The sequence below is a fragment of the Myotis brandtii genome, unplaced genomic scaffold (assembly GCF_000412655.1).
Source record: "Myotis brandtii unplaced genomic scaffold, ASM41265v1 scaffold343, whole genome shotgun sequence".
NCBI lineage: Eukaryota > Metazoa > Chordata > Mammalia > Chiroptera > Vespertilionidae > Myotis > Myotis brandtii.
In genome coordinates this window covers 343,951-364,586 of record NW_005363209.1, presented here as the reverse complement: position 1 = coordinate 364,586, position 20,636 = coordinate 343,951, and the positions used below count along the sequence as shown (strand labels likewise).

Genomic DNA, 20,636 nt, shown 5'->3' with positions numbered 1-20,636 from the left:
TTTTTAAAAACTGGTAAAGCTTTTTAACCATCAAAACTGTTTAGGACCTGCCCACAGTGGTGGATCTTACTTATTTACTCAATAGACACAGGCCCCTTGGGAAGAAATCGAATTACTATTGACCTCATTACTTAAAATGGAAGTCCTTCTACTGTCACTTTGTAAATCTCTTTAGGAAAACGCTGCTCCAGGTGAAATCCCTCTCCTCCCCACCAGAGCACTCAACAAACCTCGATGTCACCACGCGTCCATGAAGCCCCCTTTGAAAAGCAGCTTCTTGCCCACAAGAATATCATGACAGATGGTGTCCTATGGTTTAAAGAAATCAAGAGATGGTCGATCCAACCAGTAAGTCCAGCAGGTCAGGAAGAGACAGTGATTTATTCATAATGAGCCAATGATAGTCCTTCATGAAAACTATCTACTTAATAATTCATTCTAGTATTTTTTTTATTTCACTATGCGACTCTACTTCTCCCTCCCCTTTTAGAAACTGGGACAATTTCCTGTCTCCATCTTCTGACATTTTCCCTATCCCTCCCACTTCTGAAAGACTACAATCAGAGTTCCAAGATCACATGGGAAATTTTTCACATCTTAATACATCATTGGGACATTTTTCACATCCTAGGACTTGATTATACGCTTCTTGAAGACAGAGACCATTCTTACTCATCTTTGTTTCCCAGGAACCTCGCATAGCACCTGGTATATAACTAATACAAAAAATAGTATTTAAATAATTAGTTTGCTTATTAATCTGTTAGTTGTTTACAATTATTGAAGTGCTCTCTTGTGACCTTCTCACCTAGTTTGTATTTCAATTCTTACTTATCTAGAAGCAAATTATGAGTTAAGTATTTTTACTTTCTCCTTGCTTTCACTTAACTTTATACCCTTAAAAAAACCTGAACTCCAACCTCCTGACACCATAGCTCACTGCTTAGCTCTTTAAAGCATCCTCTGTCAGGTGACAGCTCTAGTCTCTCAAACCTGTGCCCAACTTGTTCACCACTGTCTCCTCAACCCCCACAAAGAGCCCGGCACACCTTTGTGTGTTTGACCATATAGCCAGACTCACACAGCCTCAGTCAAAGGCATTGCCCTTCTGTCTGAATTCCAATTATTACAAGTACTAGAGGCCCAGTGCACGAAATTCATGCACTGGGGTGGGGGGAGAGGAAAGTCCCTCAGCCCAGCCTGCGCTCTCTCACAGTCTGGGAGCCCTCGGGGGATGTCCTACTGACGGCTTTAGTCTGGGGAGCGGGCCTAAGCCATCCCCATGGGGAGCAGGCCAAAGCCATCAGTCAGACATCCTTAGCACTGCCACAGAGGCAGAAGAGGCTCCTGCCACCGTTGCTGCACTCGCCAGCTGTGAGCCTGGCTTTTGGCTGAGCAGTGCTCCTGCATTGAGCATCTGCCCTCTGGTGGTCAGTGCGTGTCATAGCTATCGTTCATTCTGCCGTTTGGTCGATTTGCATATTAGCCTTTTATTATATAGGGCTACAGGCCTGGTGCACGAATTTGTGCACAGGTGGGGTCCAGCCAGCTGGCCTCAATCTGGGCCGATCGGGCCGGGCCAGCTGGGGAAGGGTTCACGGGAGGTTGGCCGGCCGGCCCTGTCCCCTGGTCAAACTCTGGGTCGAGGGGACAATTTGCATATTAGGCTTTTATTATATAGGACTAGAGGCCCGGTGCACAAAAATTTGTGCACTGGGGCGGGAGGGTCCCTCAGTCCAGCCTGTGCCCTCTCGCAGTCTGGGACCCCTTGGGGGATGTCCACCTGCTGGCTTAGGCCTGTTCCCCAGGGGATCGGGCCTAAGCTGGCAGTCAGACATCCCTCTGGCAGCCCGGGAGCCCTCAGGGGATGTCCACTTGCCAGCGGGGGGCAGGCCTAAGCTGCAGTCTGACATCCTTAGCGCTGCTAAGGAGGCGGGAGAGGCTCCCACCACCACCGCTGTGCTGGCAGCCTTCAGCCTGGCTTGTGGCTGAGCAGAGCTCCCCCTGTGCAAGCGCACTGACCACCAAGGGGCATCTCCTGCATTGAGCGTCTGCCCCCTGGTGGTCAGTGTGTGTCATTGTGACCAGTCATTTTCAGTCCTTCTGCTGTTAGGGTTAATTTGCATATTACCCTTTTATTATATAGGATACTCTCCCTTCTAAGTCTCTAGCCATGACTGAAAAGTATATCCTTCTATAGGAAATTGCAGGTGCCACCTGGAGAACCCATCACTATTTCTGATTCCACCTCTTAATGCATTTACAAATTTCAATTTTTTGCTCGGAAAGTACTCCCAGGTCCACAGATGCTGAAATCCAGATTGGCTGTCTGCTAAATGCACCCTGACATTCATTAGCTCTTTCCTTCACCCAACACATATTTATTGCTCATCAATGGTGCACAGCTGAGCCTCATAACTGAAACCATATTTTTATTATCCTCCCCCTATATGATTATCTCTCCCGAACCAATTTTATTTACCAATCATGCATTTGGTTTTCTCATGAGATAACTACTGTGTCACCCCATAGGGTCTATAACAGTTCAATTAAAAGCAAAGAAACATTCGACTTTAGTAGTCTGTGCTGCCTTATTGCCATCAAATAAATGCACAGCTTCCTTAAGATTCCTTTGTAACAGTCTGAACTATCACCAATACCACCCCCCCTTCTGCAGACTGTGACCCCAGCCTGAGTTCTAGGGGTCAGTAGAGGCAAGAAAGGCACACTCCCTAAAGAGGGAAGCTCCCTTATTGTAGTGACCACATTCCCTCCCCTAATCTGTTTCCTCCTAGATCCCAGCTTTCTCCTTTGGAGTCCTGGCTCACTGAGACTGGCTCTCCCTTCTCTTAGCCTTCTCTCAGAGGGCTAAGGGGTTCTGCAAAGTGGCACCCTGCCTTTCAAAGATTTCTGGCCTAGACTTCCAGGCATAATTGCAGCCATACTCTCTTTACCTTTTCCTTGACACACACCCTTCCCTGAGTCCCCTCACTCTACCACAGCCCACTTACTTCCTGAGCCATAGCACCACTTTTGTACCACAGTGAGGCTCCCTAGGCTGGAGATATGAAACCCCAAAGGCATTTTTGGTTAAGAGTGGGCTAGAAATTTTCTATTACTAATCACAAAAGCTTCTTTTCATCTTTTATATATTATTTAACTAAGAATGAAGTGATCAATCAAATATCTATGTACTTAAAAACTATTTTATTTTTTAATTCATCCTGAAAAGCTGTACCACACTGTAACTATACATGCTGAAAAGGGTGGCCATGACGCATGCATGGCAGGTGACTCGTCTTACTGCCGTTGGAAGGAAGCACTCCTTGGCCTCCCTAGACTCTTTCTTAAGTCGTTGAGCTCACATACTGATGTTTATTAAAATAACCAAGAGATTTGGCTCTTTGACACGTGCCAACCCAATGTCAACAAGGACTCTGAAAAATAGAGGCTCCCCAAGCCATCTTTATGTCTTAATAAAGGCTTCAGGCTGGGCGGGGAAGAAGGGTGCTATCCATTTTTCATTAGTCAAGCACAGTTGGCTGGCAATCAGCTTGTTTTTCTGACTTCCATTAACAAATTCCACTTTATTACTTGGCTCTTTCAATAGCAGCTCCAAAAAGAGATCATTTCTCCTCAAGTACTTATGCATGTCAGCCTGAAGTTTTAACATCTCTTTGTTGGGGAGCCAGCCTCCTAAGGAAGGGTATGACCTCGACTCACAAAGCCCAGGAAAACTAAATCAATGACTATTTTGATCCTAAAATGCTCCTCGCTCATAAGTCCCTTTCTCATTATTTGCCTGGAAATAATAAGATCCTTCCTTATTTTCTTCACTAGGATGACTGTTTACTTTCTTGGGCCAGCACGACGGCCACCTCTTGTATGGCCTCCTAGTTCTCCCCACATTCCATCCGGCTTCTGCTGTGTCCCTAGAGCAGCGGTATGAAACCCCAAAGGCATGGAGCTCCGTCCTGTCCTGCGACCTGCACAGCCCGCCTTGTGCATGGCTCCTCCTCTAGGGCAAGGAATAGCGAACTTCTCTGGCGGGTCAGACGGTAAACATTTTAGGGTTCCCAGACTACATTTAATCTCAGTTGCATTTTTGGCCACATAATTTAATAATGTAAATGCCATTTTTAACTCATAGGCCATAAAACCAAACAAAAGAAAATGGATCACCATCTCAGGGCCATCCATTCCTACTCATACTTTAAAGTCTCATCTCTCCCACTGGACTGTAAGCTCCCTGAGAGCAGGGATGACCTCTAATTTGTCTTTGAATTCCCCAGCTCCTGGACATAGAGGTGTTCAAATCATTGATGTCTATTACACTGAAACATCAATATCTAATTTATCCTGATGAATCAAACATATCCATGGACAATTACATATATATACATTTTTTTAATTGATTTCCGAGAGGAAGGGATAAAGGGATAGAAACATCAATGATGAGAGAGAATCACTGATCGGCTGCCTCCTGCACACCCCACACTAGGGACTGAGCCCACAACCCAGTCATGTGCCCTGACCAGAAATTGAACTGTGACTTCCTGGTTCATAGGTCAACCCTCAACCACTGAGCTATACCAACTGGGCAATTTCCCCAACTCTTGAACAATCCCAACAGAAAGTCATTTTGCATTTTGAGTCCCTTAGGCATTGGGCATTAAAGGTAAGCTCTGTTCCTGGGTGTAGGGAGAAGTAGATGATTTTTGCCTCATTTAGTAAGAAAAACTATGATATTCAGCCAAAGAGCTTCTCACTCCTCAATGCAGAAAAAAAAAGTGCCTCTGTGAGAGAGTTCGATTGGGCCCCAAACAGCACCTAACTCCAGCTCACTCAGCTTCTGAGCAGCCAGCAGCCACTGTTTCTCTTTGCAGAAAATCATCTAGATTGGTGATGCTGTCTTGAATACTTGCCAGGTATTCAGCCTAGCTATTAGCAATTCATTCACCTCCCATCTCACCACAATTGGGGAGAAAGCATTTCCAAGTCATACATGCCAGAGAAACACTGACAGTCATCATTAATACAGCTAGCATCCTGCCCCCTAGTTCTCCCAACCAGAAATGCCCCAGAAAGGTCATGACCACCCCTTTCTGGTTAAGGAGCCCCACTGTTAAATTGTGAGAGATGAGCAGCATGTCACTGGCATAAGTCTTAACTTCGAGGGCTCCATGCCTGGCTTGCTGGGGCTCCCAACAGCGTGAGCTGGTGAGGAAGGGAGGAAGCCAGGAGCGGACAGAACCACTGCTAAGGAGGAAATGGCCCTCGGCACACCTGCTCTGTGAGGCTGGGCGTCCAGTCTAACATTCCAACGAACGGGACAAACTGGAGACTGATTCCACTCACATCCACATCAGGCAGGCCCCCCTGGCTCAGGGAGGAAAGGCACCAGAAGGTCCAGGCAGTGTCAATCTTCAAGCCAGGCAGTGCTTTCGAATGCCTGTTTAGAGTAGGAGCCCAGCCAGCCCCACCACCACCCCACACCACCATGTAACAAAGCTGCCGAGAACCAATGCTGGGGTTCAGGGGAGGACTCCCGGTCCAGTAAGCATCTGGAATGTGGAGCAGGAAGGAGCCAGAGTGCGTCACCCTGCAGAGGGCAGGTTACACCCAGCACAGCCCCCAGTTCCTAGGGCATCAGGAGGGTTTCAACAAAACAAATCCCAAACCCCACTTCCTAGAGGTGAGGTCCCTAATGTGCTCCAGAATGGAGATGAGGGTGCTGAGAGAGGGCCAGTGAACCCCACCCTCCCCAAACAAAATCAGCAGCCCGAAGGACTAGGTCGTATGACTGGTCACATAGAGAGCTTGGCTCCCTGTATGTGAGTTGTCCCCAGGAGAGGCCATCATTTCACACATAGAAGCTCCTAAGTTCAAATCATATTTATGAATCATTATAGCTAAGACTCAAGTCTGCCCAGTACAGAATCACATCAGCCCAGCCACCTGCAGCCAACAGGTGAATGAGGGTGGGTCACTCTACTCTCAGCATCCTCACCCGCCCTTGGACACACACCGCTCTTCGCTCTTCACTATTCCCCAGCACAATTAAGCCCATGGTGGGACTGAAACCTACACGTGGAAGCAAAGAAACCAACCGAAATCAAACTTTAAATCAGTAAACTAACAGTGCTCTACTAATCATGCAAAAAGTAAGGACAGAAAATATGGAATAGAAGGTGTGGTACGTTACCCAAAAGCCCTGCTAAAGACCGCATGTCCTTCTCCATCAGCATGTAAATCTCTTCCTCTGAGAAGCGGCCAATGCCGTGGCCGTGCATCTCGCGTTTCACAATTCCTTTCGTTATGTGGCACACGACCCACCTCAGCAGGTTGCTGAAGGGACCACCACCACTAAGAGAGAGCATCTTCCGGGTCTCATTGAGATTGTCCACCCACTGGCAATAAGCTAACGTCCTGGAAGTGTGTGGAAACAAGTTACTACTGTGCATTAGATACATAGCAGCTCCACGGGGCAACTCCCCACGCATGGGTCAGGATTTGGCACACTCTGGAGGAACTGAATCATTGCAGCTTTTCTAAAAAAAGCATGGCAGGTGTTACACAGGCCCTAGTGGATGCTTGGACTTGGGGTGCGTGGGAGACACAGTAACAAACTCAGATAACGATGCCATGCTGCCATTCCACCAAACCTCTCCTGCCACCCACCCGCAGACCGTCCCCCTCACCCACCCACAAGGCCATGCTTCTGCTTTCTCTTAGGCAACCCCACAAAAAACAAGTAGAAACCCACTTTGAAAGGCTTCTAGGCAGCACAGTGCGTACCTAGGGGGGGCAATGGCAGGGAGGGAATGAGGGGGGCAATGACTGGGGTGCTGGTTTCATTCCCTTTCTTGATCAAAGCAATGGTTACACAGGTTATGTTCTGTTAATGAATCAAGCTGCACATTTTTGTTTTGTATACTTTGTGTATGTACTTTATATTTCATGATAACAAAAAATTTTATTTTAAAGAAACCTTTTGCCTTTGCGAAAGGATTAGGGAGTAGGTATACCTGCTCATGTTTATAATAAACTATATAAATTATAAGTATTTCATTAACAACTCGCTCTCCAAAAAGTCAACTCTCTGCTTCAGTCTGTTCTCTAGGACTCTAACGTGGATACAAACACCAAAGGAACTTGGTGGGATCATTTCCCACCTGCCCATGTGTCCCTATGTAACAGCTGGCTATTCACTGTTCCTGTGTTATGCTGGCTGATACCCAGGCCCTTGCTGATCTTGTTCTCTGTACTTGTGCAACTGCAGGAATGTCTTTACGGTTAAGTGTTGGTAGACAGAAATTAAAGGTTTCCATGAACCAGGAGATTGCAGTTCGATTCCTGGTCAGGGCACATGGCCAGGTTGCAGGCTTAATCCCCAGTGTGGGGTGTGCAGGAGGCAGCCGAACGATGATTCTCTCTCATCATTAATGTTTCTCTCTCTCTCTCTCTCCCTTCCTCTCTCTGAAATCAATAAAAACATGTGTGGTTGTTTGTTTGTTTTTAAAGAAATTAAAGGGTTTCCTACTGAAGACAGAAAAATGTAGCTGTGGGCTACAGGCATAAGATATTTAGTTTTTCCTCTTAATGAGTAATAAAAGATGCATTAGCAGTCATCTCAACTCCTATGTTGGTTGATATAGCAGTAATGATTACTTCAAAATAATTAGAAGAGTAAAAAATATTTTTATAGAGAGAACACAAGGGATGATAGTAAATTGTAGCTACTTTCCACCTCAAGAAAAAAAAATACACCTGAAAATAGGTCGTGAAATTCTGATCATTTTATATTGTTCTTCTTCTTTTTTTTTTAGGGTTTGCTCCTCTACAAAATAAAAATTAGGGGAAAAAACAAAAGCAAAAGATTTTTCTAAAAATTTTTAAACATTCCTGATTTTTACTGAAAGGTCCTACAACCAATTTCAACATATTCTCTACTGCAACCATTTATTATCTATTTTTATTTATTTATTTTTTTTAAATCCTCACCCAAGGATATTTTTCCATTGACTTTTAGATTCTAAAATTTAGAAGGAGTGGAAGAGAGAGGGAAAGACAGAGAGAAATATCAATGTGAGAGAAACTCATCGATTGGTTGCCTCCCGCACAGGCTGGGGAGGAGCCTGCAACACAGGTACATGCCCTTAACCAGAATCAAACCCAGGCCCCTTTGTTCTACAGGCCAACGCTCTATCCACTGAGCCAAACTGGCTAGGGCTTTATTACCTTTTTAAAGGAATGTTTAAAAATCTTGTTAGAAGGGTTTGTGTGCCTCTTCTTTAAAAGTCTCTCAAAATAAACTATTGAGAAACCAAGCAATGGATTTTGGTGAGAAAAGGAAAAGGTATATGGCAATGGTGACTAATCAGCGAGACATTCGAGGAGTCAATGGAGCTTTTGGTATGAAAGAGCTCACATTTATTCTAGTAAATTCTTTAAAACTATTCAAGCTAAATGCTTTTCTATTTGCTCTTCTTTTTACACCTGCAATTAAGTAATTAAGGTGTCAGTGTTCACATTCTCTTAGAATAATTCAGCACATTCATTCTAATTGTACAGATCTAAATAAACGGGCTATATCATCCTTCATTATTTTGGAAGTCAGTGATCCGAGAATAAAACAGAATTATCCTAATTTAAGTATGGCCAGGTAATAATAGCAACCAGGAAGCATCTAACGTGTAAAAATGAGGAATACTGTGGCTCTAAGCTGATAGGTTGACGTGCGGGGGAATGCATTCTTTGTAGGCAAATTACATAGGTTTTGTCATAAGCATAACTGATGCTGAAGGATGAGCAGAAGCTCCCAAGCAGAGCAGAGGGAGATGGTGCGTGCAGCAAGAGCATTGGCTGGTGGATGAGTGGCAAGAACTTCAGGATGGGGGTTGGGGTACAGGATGCCTGAGGAAGCTTGAAAGTGTTTGGGGGCTGGAAGGGTGGGCAAGGATCAGATCAGGATGGATGTGAAGCAAAGGAGGCTAAACTTGATTTTGAAAGCAAAGTTTAAACACTTAAAAGGTTTTAAGCAGACAAGAAATATGATCAGACTGATGGTGAAGGACGGGGTGAAGGTAAAGAAATTGGCGGAGGGAGGCTGGCTAGAAGACCACGGCAAGACCAGACATGAAATGATGCACTGAGCCCTAGCCGGTTTGGCTCAGTGGATAGAGCGTCGGACTGCAGACTGAAGGGTCCTGGGTTCGATTCCGGTCAAGGGCATGTACCTTGGTTGCGGGCACATCCACAGTGGGGGGTGTGCAGGTGGCAGCTGATCGATGTTTCTCTCTCATCAGTGTTTCTGATTCTCTATCCCTCTCCCTTCCTCTCTGTAAAAATCAATAAAATATATTTTAAAAAAAGAAATGATGCACTGAATTAAGACAATGGCAAGGGGATGGTGAACAGGGCACACATAGGACAAATACTGAGATATGAGAAAAAGACCAATGGATATACAGGATGAGGTATAAGAGAAACTAGGCCTTTTCTCCCAGGCTGATGGTTTGAGTGGACAATATTGCTATTAGCCAATACTGGCAATACACAAGGTGGAATAGACTTCGTTGATGAAAGATAAGTTAACTTGTTGCATTTGAAGGTTCCATGTGAGTACTGAGTGAGGAGTCCAGCAGGTTGAGAACTCGGGAGACAGTTTAGGTCCAGATAGAGAATCTGTGGGCAGAGGCATTGGTGGCAGTTTTAAAGCTGTGAGAGGAGATGAGGTTGCCTAAGGAAGTTTCTGGAGTAAGGAGTGGGGAAACCACAGTTCAAGGGCAAGTTAGAAGAGGAGACAGCCGGCTGGAAGGGCCAGCCTGGATAGAAGCAGGGGCACCGCTTTCTCTGAGATAAACAGAAGTAGGGACACCGCTTGCAAGAGGTGAGGAGTTGCAGAGAGATTCAAGGCTCCTTACTGATGACTTCCATCTCCTTTGTTGTGCAGGAGAGGAGAGCAGGTGCAGAAGATGAGGATGCAGCAATGGGGAAAGAGTTTTTGAAGACTAATGGGTAGAGCAGCAGGTGGGGGTGGGACAGGCAGGAGCTCCACCAATGCAAGGAAGAGTGTAAGGTTCCCTGCCTGCATTAGCAAGTTGAATGCAGGGCACAGAAGAAGGAACACTGGGTTGATTCAGAATTTTGCAGTTAAAAGTAACCTCAGAAACTGTCTGGTCTTTCTCCCTTCTCTTTCCTGCCCTACTCTCGATTTCCTTCCTCTCTTTCATCCCCTGGGTCCCATATTATAGATGTGTGTTAGGCAAGAGAAGGTAATGAGGGCCAGGAAGGCTCTTTCAGGGTCAAGCCCTGTGAAGTGTGTACGAACTTTAACTACCAAAGAAAATAGGTGCTTCGTGGATTTCTAAATCAGTTACTACAGGTCCGAGACATCACTGACCACACTTCCATACCACTACAAGCACGAATCCACCTCCTCTTGCAACCATGCTTCCTGGAAACTCTGTCCGCATGGCAGGGCTCCCACCCATTACACTCCACTGAAACCACCCTGCCCAAGTCCACAAATCCCTCCTTATTGCAAAATCCAAATCAACCTTCTTCCATATTTATCTTTCTTTAACTCTCTATAGATCCAACAATATTGGCGTATTTCTTAGAATTCTTTCTTAACCTACGTCTCTACTGCTTTTCCTCCCACCTCTTACATGTTCCCAAGATTTTACCTTTACTCCTTCTATCTTTCTCACTCATGGAGTGATCTACTTCCCACCCATGATTTCAAACTGATGACTCCCAACTCCATAGCCAGCCCAGACCTCTGTCCTGAGATCCAGGGACCCTCATGAGAGATTCTCAGGAACCGAAAACCAACACTTCCACACTGGACTCATCATCTTCCTTCCCTTCCAACCTGCTTCTCCTCACCTGAGCCAGAAAGAAGCTCAGGAGCTATTTATTCCTCACTGCTCCCACCCCTCACTCCCGACCACCAGTCACCCTGGGAATTCACTCTTTCCTCCAACTCAGTTAACACTGGAGTTCAGCCCTTCATCATTCTCAACCCTGAGGACAGAACCCTCCTAGCAGGTCTCCTGACATCTCCTCAAGGCCCTCCAGAAATCCCTTTACCACAAAGAGCTTCCTAAAACACAAATCTGATCATGTATCAGAATGACAATGCTTCTCAGAGTCATTCATTAACTCCCCATAGCTCTTTCGCTTGACACACCAGCCCCCTCCCACAGTCTGACCCACCCCCTGCACTGCCTCCCATGCAGCACCATACAGAATTACATGTGCCTCCCAAACTCCCCTTTTGTGCCTCTAAACATTTGCAGAGGCTGTTCCTCTACCCGGATATCCTAATCGTTCCCTACCACCCCGCCCTTTCACCTGCAACTCTGATTGTCCCTAGATTCTGTTATGACCCCAGCTCCTCTGGGAAGCCTTCCCCTCATCCCCCGCAGCAGGTGCTGGCTGCCTTTCCTTGCTTGGTTCTTCAAACTCTTCCCCAGCACTAACAAAGGCTCCATGTCACCCGCCAGCCTGGGAGCCACTGGAGGACAGAGATAGCGTCTCATCATCTCGCTTCCCCCCACCCCCATCTGGCATGGTGCCTGGCCACTAGTAATCATTCATTCACTGAAGAAATGAATTATTGATTGGATGAAAAAAGGCTTCCCTCTGAGCCAGCCACTGCTCAGCAGTGTTTCTAAGGGATGACAGTATTTAAGTAGAAAAATGGAAAGAGCTGCAGTGCCTATGGAGGATGAAGAAGAGGCTGCCACTGCTCTCTTCTGAGATCTGTGTCACTCTCCACTGGGAAGAGGCCGCGGCACAAGGAGTCATGAATTCTTAACTGGAGAGGCCGAGGACGGCCAATCTGGAAAGTAGACTAGGCTAAGCAATTAAAGTAATTTATCATTCTCAGAGCCTCTTTCAGGAAGTTGATACTCATGTTCTTTAGTGCAACTGATGGATCTGATCTGTTCTGCAAAATGGGGTCAAAGAGGTGTGTTCTTTTTTTAAAATATATTTTATTGATTTTTTACAGAGAGGAAGGGAGAGGGATAGAGAGTTAGAAACATCAATGAGAGAGAAACATCGATCAGCTGCCTCCTGCACACCCCCTACTGGGGATGTGTCCGCAACCAAGGTACATGCCCTTGATGGGAATAGAACCTGGGACCCTTCAGTCCGCAGGTCGACGCTCTATCTACTGAGCCAAACCCATTAGGGCGAAGAGGTGTGTTCTTTAAAAAATGATTATCTTAGAACAGAAGAATAAACCCGACTCAAACATTTTTAAAGGCGAGCGAGAAGACAGGAAAGAAACACTGACCCTGGCTGTTTAAATGAAGATTTCTCTTGTTATAACCAAACATGAGACCTGGCCCATTGCAGAAACAAATATCAATATGTGGCAAACTGCAGACCACTGTTTAATGAGGAGTCCTTGCACGTGGCCTTCCCGACCATGAGGATGCCTTTCTCCATGTTGTGCTCTCCTTGCTGTATTTTGCTTGTACCCTAAATGCTCATGGGTGCAGGAGCATAGGATAAACTTCTGTATTTTCACCAAGTCACAGGCATGAGATTAGCTCCTCCAAACAGGAGCCCTCACTACATCTAAAACTGGGAGGGAGGATATCAGAGAACACATCAATCGAGGTGTAATCAGGGAGAGAGAATCCCTGGCTTTTAGAGAAGATCCTGGTGATAAGTCATTTGATTAAAGCTTCACACACACACACACACACACACACACACACACCATTCATTTACAAACTCAAAATTGTAAAATTATGGCCAACCTAGAGTCGAACTTGAATTCCCTGTTCTAATGCCTATATATTTATAGTTGATAATGTTATGACTAGATAGTTTGACAACCCTACCCTACACACTTCCCTATGGGGTTGGAAGACTCTTAAGACATTCACTGGTGTCCACAAGGGGGCAGTATGTCACACAGAAGAAGCTACGGTGTCTGTTACCAAAAATCAATTTTATTCCTGTAATTTGACCCTGTGTCTCCCAGACTTCCCCTTATATGGAATTGGATCTGACTTAGGCATTCAGTGGAACAAAGGAGATAAAAACCTGTCTTCTTCATCTTCCATAATGGCTTTGTAAAGCCAGTGGGACATAATGCTATGGGGTTTTTTCAAATGCAAGAAAAAAACCACTTTATAGCTGAACGTGCTTATTTGAGCAGACCTAAAACAGCTTCAGAATTGTGTGATGTTACATAACAATAACAGCTTTCTACTTTCCTTGCTCTTCAAAAACCATACCTGGAGCATTTTTAAAGCTTCAGTATCTGAAAACTCCAGATAATTGAATCACATTAGTCAAACAACTGGTTCCACCTCTTCCACCACTGTAAGTGCAGACACAGCTGGGGGCTTATAGACTGCTAGAATTGAACAGGCTCTCACGGAAAGCTCACACTTAACACTGCTTTCCTACATACTATAGTCCCCTATGCTGGCCCCAGTTTCTACGGGTGCACATTTGGTGTTTTGCCTCTGAGACTACAAAATGGGAAGAAGGAGGAGCCCAACGGTGCAGAATCCACGGATTCTCTGTGTCACGCATTTTCTCATCATGAGTGGGGACAGGGTCTTTTCTCCACTGGGATTTAGAGCTTTCGATGAAAGGCTGCTCCGCATCTCCCAAAGCAAGAAGTTGGCTAAAGGTCTGGGAAGCTTATGAAACAGAGGAGGGTCTGTTTTTCCTTCTGTACTAGGGACTTAAGGGAATTGGGGGAATTAGGATTTTCCTTTTTAAAAATTCACTGTATATTCGCATCTCAATCAAGACATGGCCTTCCACCTTAACTATTTCTTCCTCAAAATAACCCTTGAGGAGACACAAATGGGAAATATTGGCTAACCCAAAAAAGTATTTTTCTAATTAAAAAGAAAAAAGAATCTATGTATGATTCAAGCATTTGGAAGTTTGTGGTCAGTAAAATTAAGGTAGTTTCCTACCAGGATAGCACCTCCCATCTCTCCCTTTCACCCCTCCCACAAGCACCCTTCCCTCCCCCACCACTCCCCACCCCCAGCAAGTATTAGCAGGGGCCCTTGTAGAGAGAGGGGGGGAGGGAAGGGCAGGAGATGAACTTCTACCATGGAGTAAATATGTCCATACACTCATAGCAAGAAGCAGTGACAAGTGGTACTTGGGAATCTTTCTGGATAAAAGCCTTTCTAACCCTCGCCAGTGTGGCTCAGTGGATAGAGGGGCAGCCTGCACACCGAACGGACATAGGTTCAATGTCCAGTCAAGGGCACAAACGTACCGGGGTTGCAGGTTAGATCCCCAGCCCAGATGGGGCTGTGCAGAAGGCAACCAATTGATGTGTCTCTCTCACATCAATGTTTCTCTCTCTCTCTCTCTCTCTCTCTCTCTCTCTCTCTCTCTCTCTCCCCTCCTTCCTCTCTCCTTTCCACTCTCTAAAAAATCAATGGAAAAAATACCCTCAGGTGAATATTAACAAAACAAAAAATACATATATTTTCTAACCGAAATATAAATTTTATGAACCACTACAGAAATCAAAGAGTTGTAACAAAACTACCAACCAATGTAAGGCTCCCAGCTTCTTTTCAGGCAGCTAACAAAGTGCTAGCTCTCCTAGGGCCCATCAGTCAAATGAAGTGGGCTTTGGAGGGCCACATCAAAGGAACGCAGAGGGGTCAGGGTGGCCCTGTGCTGGTTCTTCATTTCCCTCAGTGCCACAAAGTAGGGCCTGGAACCTGGCAAGCAGGTGAGACAGGCTCTGTCCTACAGGCTACTACCTGAGGCTAAGCATGGCATGCGTTTTGGTCCTAACCGCAGAACCCTGCACTCTGAAATGGGAAGTCCAGCAGTTCTGGACAGGAGTTACTCTAAGGAAAGGCCTGGGTTCATTCTGGAACCCAGCCTGTGATTACTCCAACGCCGACCTGAACTGCTGCTGCCTCCCTCCTTGCTCCCACCCCTTCTGAAGTGGTGCTTCAGGTCAGCCCTGCAATAAACTGGGCAGGAACTGAGAGTAGAAAGAGAAAAAGAAAAATAGAAAGGCACTTAAGATCCAAGAGCTAGAACAACAAGTTTTCTAGTTAGAAAGAGAGCTGAATGGATGAAATAGGAAGGTGATGAGGAAGAGCCTTCCAGAGTCAACTCCACAATGAGTGTATCTCCCAGTGCAGGAGGGAAACGCTACTGGGTGAGCTACTGGCCCAGGAATAACAATTAATGCCAAAAAGTGGGCTTAACAATACTTAATTAAATCTTCGGAACAAGATAACGTTTGCAGAAATCAGAGAGAAAACTTATCTACTGGGGTAGGGAAAGGTGTTCCGACTTCCAAAAAATGGATGAAAGAAAAAGAATTTTTTAAAAAACCTACTGGGGTAGGGAAAGGTGTTCCGACTTCCAAAAAAATGGATGAAAGAAAAAGAATTAAAAAAAAAAAAAACAGATGACAATAAAGCAAGAAGAACTGGGTCTGTGTAACTCGCTCAGTGTCACAGCCAGCACAAGGCCACGTGCAGAACGAGCCAGCGCACAGCACAGTGTGTGTGATGCTCCGGACTCGGGGAACACAGCCAGCAGCCAGGCAGTCGGGGCAGAGAGCGGTAGCATGCTTTCCTGCTGAGCACAGAGACGCTCTTGTCCTCTGAGGAAAACTGACAACAATCCTACAAAGCTTGTGTAATTTATTTCACCTAAGACTTGTATCCTGACTTTGTTTCCTGTTCCCTGCTCTGGGTGTCTGATGAATGTTATTTTAATGCAGCAGTTTGTATTGGTGAAGGGCCCAGTCTATTAAAATATCTCCCTCACCTTAGTGAGTTCCAGTCTAGATCAGGGGTCAGACAACTATAGCCCATAGGCTAACAAATTTACATTTCAAAATAGTTGAGGCAAAAAAAAAATATTTTGCATTAAATGAAATTCAAATTTCAGTGCTTTTACGGAGACAGAGTCATGCTTATTCATTTGCATATCATCTATGGCCACTTTTCCACTCCAACATCAGGGCACAGTTCAATACAGTTGACCCTTGAACATCATGGGTTTGAACTGCATGGGTTCACTTATACGTGGATTTTTTCAATAAATATGTACAATACTATAAATGTATTTTCTCTCCCTTATGCTTTTCTTAATACATTTTCTTTTCTCTAGCTTACTTTATTGTAAAAATATAATAGTATATAATAGATATAACATACAAAATATGTGTTAATTGGCTGTTCATATTCTCAGTAAGGCTTCCGGTCAACCGTAGGCTATTAGTTGTAGTTAAGTTTTGAGGGAATCAAAAGTTACATGCGGATTGGCAACTCTGTAGAGTGTTGGTGCCCCTAATCCCCACGTTGTTCAAGGGTCAACTGTAGTTTCTACAGAGACATATGTCACACAAAGCCTAAGACTAGCTGGGCACCTACAGAAAACGTTCTAGAAACTTAACAGTCATAAGTTTGACCCCTAAGCCAGCCAGAATGCAGAAAACTTTTGCAAAGTTTTCTTTCAAAAGGAATGGTTTGGGGAGTATCTGAAAAGTGACAGAGAACTTGGCTGACTGGAAGGGTGGGGACAGGCTGGGCACCGCCAGCGCCGGGCACTCACCAGTAGAAGTGCTCCTCCACCATCTTGGCCACCGCCCTGGAGATGGCTCTTTCCTGAGGCCCCAGGTTCTTGTTTAAGTTCACTCCAAGCTTCTCCTCCAGAAAGTCAATTATGAATTCTGTGCCAGAAACTTTTTCATGATTATATTCAATCCAAGGCATTTTCCCTTGAGCAGAGAGTTTTCCACCAAAATAGTTCTAAGCAGAGTAAAGTTTGAAAAGAGAAAAGCAATGTTTTATTTAAATTTCACTGCGTGATTAACAGAAACAAACATCTCAACCGTATATTTGATAGTGACTATACTACTCAAGTGAATGTATTCAGCATATAAAATCTTAAAGAGAATAAACGGTTATTCTTGGGGAAAAAACACACACACACAAGATTTACTGCACATGAAGATACTGCTTTTCTCCAATTGATTTTATCATGGACTCTAGCTTATTGTTGAGAGAGAGAGAACCAAACGAAAAGCAAGCATATATTCATGCAAAGGCTTGTACACAAATGTTCATAGAAGCTTTATTTGCAATTGTCCAACACAGGGGGGAAAGCAAAAGCTCATCAAGAGCTAAATGAATAAGCAAATTCTGGTATAACCTTACAATAAAAAGGAATGAACTACTGATATACTCATTAACACGGGTGAATCTCAAAATAACGCTGCTAAGTGAAAGAAGTCAGACCAAAAAAAGGGTACTTACTGTAGGATTCCATTTGCTAAAACTCTAGAGAATTCACACTGATCCATAGTGACAGAAAGCTGATCAGTATTTACTTGGGAGGATAGGGGACAGGAAGTGACAGGACAACAGGATTACAAGAAGGCAAAAAGAAATTTTGTGGGTAATGGATACATCACTATCTTGATTATGGTGAGTTTTCATGAATATTTACATATGCCAAAATTTACCAAATTACACATTTTAAATATGTGCAGTTTATAGCATGCCAATTATATCTCAATAATGTTGTTTATTTAAAAATGTTGCATTGGGTGAATTTTAAATATATCAGACCTCCACATCTTTAAACTGTTTCTCTAAAGTAGGGGTCAGCAAACTTTTTCTGTAAAGGGCCAGATAGTAAATTTTAGGCAGCCCATATGGTCTCTGTCACACCTCAACATTGCAGTCATAGCTCAAAAGCAGCCATAGACAACACATAAATGAATATGAGTAGCAATAAAAAGTTGTTCACTGAAATGTGAATGTAATGTAATGTAATACAAAATATTCTTCCTTTTTTGACTTTGGCCCACAGACCTGCAGCCTGCCCACCTCTGCTTTAGGAGCACCCACTTACCCTCATTACCTCCTAGAGAAACAGAGTTAAACCTACGTAACCACCCCCATCAAGTCCCACACAAGATCTTTCCTTGTGCTTGATGACAGCAAACTCTGTGAGGGCCTCCTTCTAGGAGACCCCGGTCAAATCTTAGACTAGAAACAAAAATTTTCCAAGAAAAAAAAATTACCATTTGAGGTTTATTTGTGTCAGAAATTATTGGGTTTAACGAAGATGATTATTGCTCTAATTGTTCTTACCTAAATCACACCAAGATCTGTGTGTGCCTTTCCCAAAAAACCAAACAGCACATCTCACCAGCAGGGATAAAAAATATAGAATGTTACAAAATTTCTAAGTCAAGTCTCTCCGTGCCTAATAATTATGCTTGTATGTTGTATGTGGTATGTATGACCATTGAATTGGCCTCCAACGAGATAACAGGGTTATGGCTAGAAATCATGGTCCTTAAAAGCAGTTGCCCATTTGTGCCCACAAGGATTGGGCGTGGACTACGTTTGAGGGTCCCAGGCTTCTCAGACCTCTGAGGAAATATCACCTTTTTGGAAGGCTAAAAACCAGAGCGGGTTTAACTGGTCTCCGTCTCTTGGTATCGATACTTGATCTTATTGCTTATTCTAAAGAAATTCATTCTGGGCCCAGCCTGGAAAAAGGGGAGTTAATGGGGCTGCTGATAGCCATATTGCTTTTGGGCAACTAGGAACACAGAACCTCCTCTGGTGGATACAGACTATGTCAGAGTTCACAGCCTGGCAAGTCCTCCCTGCTCCCAAACGTTCACCAGGCATTGCTGTGCAGTGAACAACCTGCAAGACTATGGGTAGATGCAGGTGGTCTTTCACATGCATTTCAAATTTCTAAATGTGGTTATATTACTTTTAAAATAAAGTATATAATTTCCTTAACTTCCATAAATATATTAAAGAACTCTTGGCCTACTTTTATTTAAGCAATTGGAGTCTGACTGACCCACTGAGGATAGTTTCTGAAAGCAATTTTGGAAAGAAAGATGAAGAGGTAAACCCTCTACAATTTTTCTCAAGCTGATGTTTCCCCTGCAAGTCTGTCCCTGGTGAGGTTAATATATCTACATTCACACTGCATTATTAGCACAGCAGTGAAAGCTATAGGCTTTGGCATAAAAATCTGGCTCCATCATTTATTCAATGTGTGACCTTGGACCTCCCTGGGTCTCCCTAATCCTCCCTGGGCCTCATTTTCCTTCTCTAAAGAATGAGGACAATATAATAACAATTGCTAGAACCAAATGCACATGAAGTATCTGACAAAGTGCCTTCACCCCAAATTTTGTCATTCTGATTTGCTACACAGTGATGATGCCCCAAATTTTCAGCTAAATTTACATCTATATATATAAAAGCCTAATATGCAAAGTGTCCCCTCGGGAGATCACTCGCTATGACGTATGCTGACCACCAGGGGGCAGCATAGAATGAAGGGAGGCCCCAGCTGGTAGCCGGCAGCCGCTAGGGACCCTACCTGTGCACAGATTTTGTGCACTGGGCCTCTAGTCTATTATATTCCCTGAAGCTTTGCAACTATCTTGAAAGGTCTCCCACCAACTAAATTTGAAGTAACTTGAGCAACTTTTGTGGGTTATAACTCACTGAAAAAATCCATGCAGCTATTATTATATTATATATGATACAATAATGTAATATCTATTATAATTTTATAGAAGAATATCCTCATTTTTTGGAGATACACACTGAAATAGTGAGGGATGAAGTGTTATGATTTCTGCTGCCTATTCTCAAATGGTTCATTAAAAAAATTGTCCATAAAGGTATGTTTTAACAGAATAGGGTTATGTTTGTTGTAATATACATGTAGGCTAATGTTTGTTAGCTTTGTGGTCTAAAGTGTTTATCTCTCAAGTGGATTCCTAAGTAGACCAAATCTTTTGTTGCTAAAGTGTTCTGAGATATATGCTTAAAACAACTCTCATTCCCTAGGACAGTGATGGCGAACCTATGACACGCGTGTCAGAGGTGACACGCGAACTCATTTTTTGGGTTGATTTTTCTTTGTTAAATGGCATTTAAATATATAAAATAAATATCAAAAATATAAGTCTTTGTTTTACTATGGTTGCAAATATCAAAAAATTTCTATATGTGACACGGCACCAGAGTTAAGTTAGGGTTTTTCAAAATGCTAGACGCCGAGCTCAAAAGGTTCGCCATCACTACCCTAGGATCTACTTTTTAAGCCTAACATCCCCTGTAGTTACCAATTGCATGCATGGCCTCTAGAAATCAGTATGCTAAGCTGACCAACTTGATGAGAGCAACTATCCATAGGGCTTGTCTCCAAAGAAAAGTATTGTTTAGCGTAGCAAAATTATATGCCAACCTAGGGATGTTGTAAAGCCATTTGAAAGTAACTCAGAGCAAGTTAGAAATGTAGTGCTTGAGTCACGTTCTGCTTTAAAAGATTGTGGCAAATACAGACAAATTAAAAAGAAAAAAAAAATTGTCCATAAGGTATGTATAAAGAAAAATAAAGCAAAAAAGCAGCATGTCGCCCTAACTGCTTTGGCTCAATGGATAGAGCGTCGGCCTGGGGACTCAAGGGTCCCAGGTTCGATTCCGGTCAAGGGCATGTACCTTGGTTGCAGATACCCAATAAATAGGGAGTGTGCAGGAGGCAGCTGATCGATGTTTCTCTCTCATCGATGTTTCTGACTCTCTATCCCTCTCCCTTCCTCT

The 20,636-nt window shown here is 43.9% G+C and overlaps 1 protein-coding gene across 1 annotated transcript in view; it reads right to left on the bottom strand.

Moving 5' to 3' along the window:
* Positions 1-20,636, bottom strand: part of FAXC (failed axon connections homolog) — a 55,313-nt gene that overhangs the window by 20,742 nt on the left and 13,935 nt on the right. Inside the window, exons 4-5 of the mRNA XM_005871480.2 lie at positions 16,597-16,793; positions 6,206-6,429 (exon numbers count right to left, since the gene is read on the bottom strand). Of these exons, the coding sequence (XP_005871542.2) occupies positions 6,206-6,429; positions 16,597-16,793 (421 nt within the window). The remainder of the gene's footprint in view (positions 1-6,205; positions 6,430-16,596; positions 16,794-20,636) is intronic.